The sequence below is a fragment of the Raphanus sativus genome, chromosome 3 (assembly GCF_000801105.2).
Source record: "Raphanus sativus cultivar WK10039 chromosome 3, ASM80110v3, whole genome shotgun sequence".
NCBI classification, from domain to species: Eukaryota; Viridiplantae; Streptophyta; class Magnoliopsida; order Brassicales; family Brassicaceae; genus Raphanus; species Raphanus sativus.
In genome coordinates, this window is record NC_079513.1 from 3,805,267 (window position 1) to 3,809,053 (window position 3,787).

At 31.2% G+C, this 3,787-nt stretch overlaps 1 protein-coding gene across 1 annotated transcript; it reads right to left on the minus strand.

Annotated features, from left to right (window-relative positions):
• Positions 1–2,356: 2,356 nt before the first annotated feature.
• Positions 2,357–2,983, minus strand: LOC130509621 (dirigent protein 6-like). Its single transcript, XM_057005777.1, has one exon. It carries the CDS (start codon positions 2,968–2,970, stop codon positions 2,407–2,409), a length of 564 nt encoding a protein of 187 aa, XP_056861757.1. The 5' UTR covers positions 2,971–2,983; the 3' UTR covers positions 2,357–2,406.
• Positions 2,984–3,787: the final 804 nt, after the last annotated feature.

Genomic DNA, 3,787 nt, shown 5'->3' on the forward strand with positions numbered 1-3,787 from the left:
AGCACAGCTCAGCCTTTAAAAAAAACACATGAGAAACACTGGCCTTATGCAATGTGTAGTAGTCACAAGCCCCACCACTTTAACTTACTAAAAATGTTCGAATATATATATTAAACAACAAAAGAAACTTAAAACTGAAGACAAAGTTAAACAGGAAACTCCAGATCAACGTCGACAAGATAAGACGAGTGTACTCGTGCGCTGTGTTCGAGTCTATCCGTCTTAGTATTTGTGGCGCATGGTATATATGATTGTCAACACCTTTTTTTTTTATCAAAGGTATATTATCAACACCCTTTTTTTTTTGAAAAAAAAAAGGGTGTTGATAATATACCTTTTACGTTTGTGAAATTCCTCCAAATGAATAAAAAGCAGACTCTTCCAATAGTTCAGAGTCTTCAGACAATAACTTCACCAATACTAAACATTTTTGAATAAATTAAATTTTGCTAAATAACATGTGAATCCTGATATAAATCAAACCACATCAAACCAAAACTTAACATTTTTTTCTTTTTGAGCAACACCAAAACTTAACTATTGTTTGTTTTCTATTTGATAAACAAAGAAAAGATTACAAAATTCAAAATAACCGAACAGAAATTTGAATTGAATAATCATATATATAACAGGTCCATGGCTGAAATCAGATGGCTTAATTTACTCTTCCTTTTACGGTTAGTTTAACATATAAAATGTGTGCAAAAAATTCATTTCATTTTAGCAATATATGAAGTAACATTCACTACAATCATCAATTCTTAAGTTAATAAAAAACATAACAAACAGACAAAGTTCTTTTTCAAAAAAAAAAACAAACAGACAAAGTAGAAAACTTCATTATTGTAGGTATACAGGTATTTAATACTTAAAAGGTTTCTATTTTAATCTTGGTGATGATATGAGATCTTCAAAATTGATTCCCTCTATTGCTTTACATGTAAGCTGATAATCTGGTGTGAACTAAGAACGATATGAACGTTTTTTATTTAAGTTGCCTAAAACGAACGGAAAAAAATATGTTTATGTAGTTTCAAAAAAAAAATGTTTATGCTAAATTTTCTAGGTTTTGAGTTTGAGATTTAAATTTACCATATATCGGGAAAATATTGTAGATGGACATTTTTTTATGAAATTTATTTTAGTTCATCTTTGAAAGACTGTAAAATTACATAATTTTTATTCTATGCTGAGTTATGCTAAGAGACTAAGTATAAAAGGGAAAGAGCTCTAAAAAATGATGAAGCCATCTCTGCAACAGTCCTGCATACTTATGTCCTGGCTTGTATTTCAAAGAGACGATGCTGTTCCTAAAGTAGATGGACACTTTAGACTTGCAATGGAATCTTGATGAAGGTGAAGCCTCTAAAAGAAAATATCTAATAATTCTTATAACTTAATTATTTCATAAATGTCTATACTCGTGCATGAGCACGGGAAAATCATCTAGTTTCGATAAAATAGAGATAAAATAAAAAGATAAAAAACTAAATTTTAATAGTGTGAGAAGATTAAGTAAATCTATACTATATAAAAGTTGAGGATATAAGCTATTGAGAACGTCCACATACGATGCTAAACGACCAATCATATTATTGCAAATCATTATTTCATAAATATCAATTTTCCAAAAAAATATTTATTTCATTATAAAATACAAATCAATATCTAGTAACGAAACGATGCACGAATGGCAAGCTTGTGCCCTGACTTACTTTGGAGATCACACTCAGACGAGCTAACTAGCAGTGGATACTTGCAACTTTCTTTCCTTTTTAAGTTTTTGAAGATGTTATGTGGAAGTTACAAATTGTTCTTAAGTATCTTACAAAATATATTCCTCAAGTTCAGTCAAATTCTGAGTTTTCTTTATTCGTTGTCTTTAATCTCTCCAAGATATGGTGTGACATTTCTTTCTTTCTCTCCACCAAAAACTAACAGGGTAGAGGAAAACTCAGGTTCTATGAATTTCAACTCTCATTCCCCTGATTTGAGGATTCTAATAGTGACGTTGATTGCCACGGAGGAGAAAAAATGTAGATTACTGAAAAGTGTTGGTATAGGAAGAAGGAAATGCTGGAGAAGCAAGACAAATACAAAGGGTTCGGATCTAGTTGCTGTTAAAAGCAAGATATTTGTAGGGTAAGGTATTTGTTTTTATGACATAAAATACTTTAATAGTGTGCATGTGTTCTTTTCATGGCTTTATTAGTATGTTTATAATTCGGTAAGCAAAACAAAAGATTATTTCACAAAAAAAAAGATTATTTCATCATAAAACCCGTTACAAGCGAATTAAAAAAGCGTTTTGTTGGTAAACTTGAAGAAACATCATCTTGAATGCAATATTATTCAGTCCACACACACACACGTCAAACCAAAATGAAGAAAAAGAACACACATATATTAGTAACACTCGTAGAGTTTAATATCCAATTTGAGACGGAAATACTTATTGCCTTGAATGAGGTCAGTTGTTAACGTAACAATCCCACGAGTCATGATGAAATCACCAGTCCCACCAACGATCGATAGGTCTCTGGTCGGCTCCACCATCGGATTCGCATCCATTATGGCCATTGTTCCTTTGTGTTGTGTCGAGTTGAACACCAATGAGAAAGCCATCCACGTGTTATAGGTCGTCTTCTTGTTGTAGAAGAAGAAGCCTTGTGCACGAGCCACCGGTTTGGAGAGGCAGTTCTCGTCCATTGTCACAGGATTGTCAAAGATTACAAACTTCCCGAAGTCGAAGCTCCCTAGTCCTAAAGGGTTTATTACTGTTGCTGATGTGGCATTAGCCGTGTTATCACTATCGTAGGCAACGTTATGGAGATGGAGGAGAAATTGCTTGCATGGTGTTTTCAAGTTGATTGATTTTCGGACTGATGAGACAGTATCAGAAAGGAGTAAAACGAACAAGAAGAAAGACAATAGGGTTTTGAAAATTTGTTTGGAAATTTGATTTGCCATGATTCTACGTAAAGCAAAAAATGTAATGTTGTTGATTTATTAGTAGGAAGAGGGCTATTGAGACCTTATTTATATACACAATTCACATCTTTTTTTTGGTATAAAAAATGGCTTTGAGAGACTCATATTATTGGTTGGTTGATATATTTCGACTCTCAGAATTCTTAGATCAAAATTTACGGCGTCATGTGGCAAAATTCATTATATTATTGGCCCAACTACTAACTTTTTGTAAAAAATATATATAAAAGAAAGGATACATCCAGCCAAGCCTAGCTCAACCTTTTTAAAAAATACACTAGATCTTGATCCGCGCTTTGGAAGCGCGGAATATTTTACGATGAAAAATTTCACTGATAACTTAACAAATATTTTTTAACTTTTAAAGAGTGTGTATTTAAAATATTTTTGCATTTAAATCAGTGTTTTTAAATTCAACCCGATTGTGATTATACCGGTTAATCCGGAGATCTAACAATTCAATTTAGTTTTTTAAAATATTCATATTAAAAAGTCACTAAAACCCGAGACTAACCGATTGAACTGATGGATGACCGATATGTAATCTAATTTGATTGAAATTGTAATAGTTTCATAATTTGTAATCTTATAATCCAACTTTAAAGTTTATTATTTTGTAATTTATGAAATTATGACGTTTCTACAAAATTTTAAAGAGAAAATGATGGATATAAAATAACTAAGATTAATTATTGTATTGTTTGGAAACGTTGATAGTAGTATATAAAATATATTGTTTAGAAACATTGATAGTAATATAAAGAAATAAGTATATTGTTTGGAAACATGGATAGTA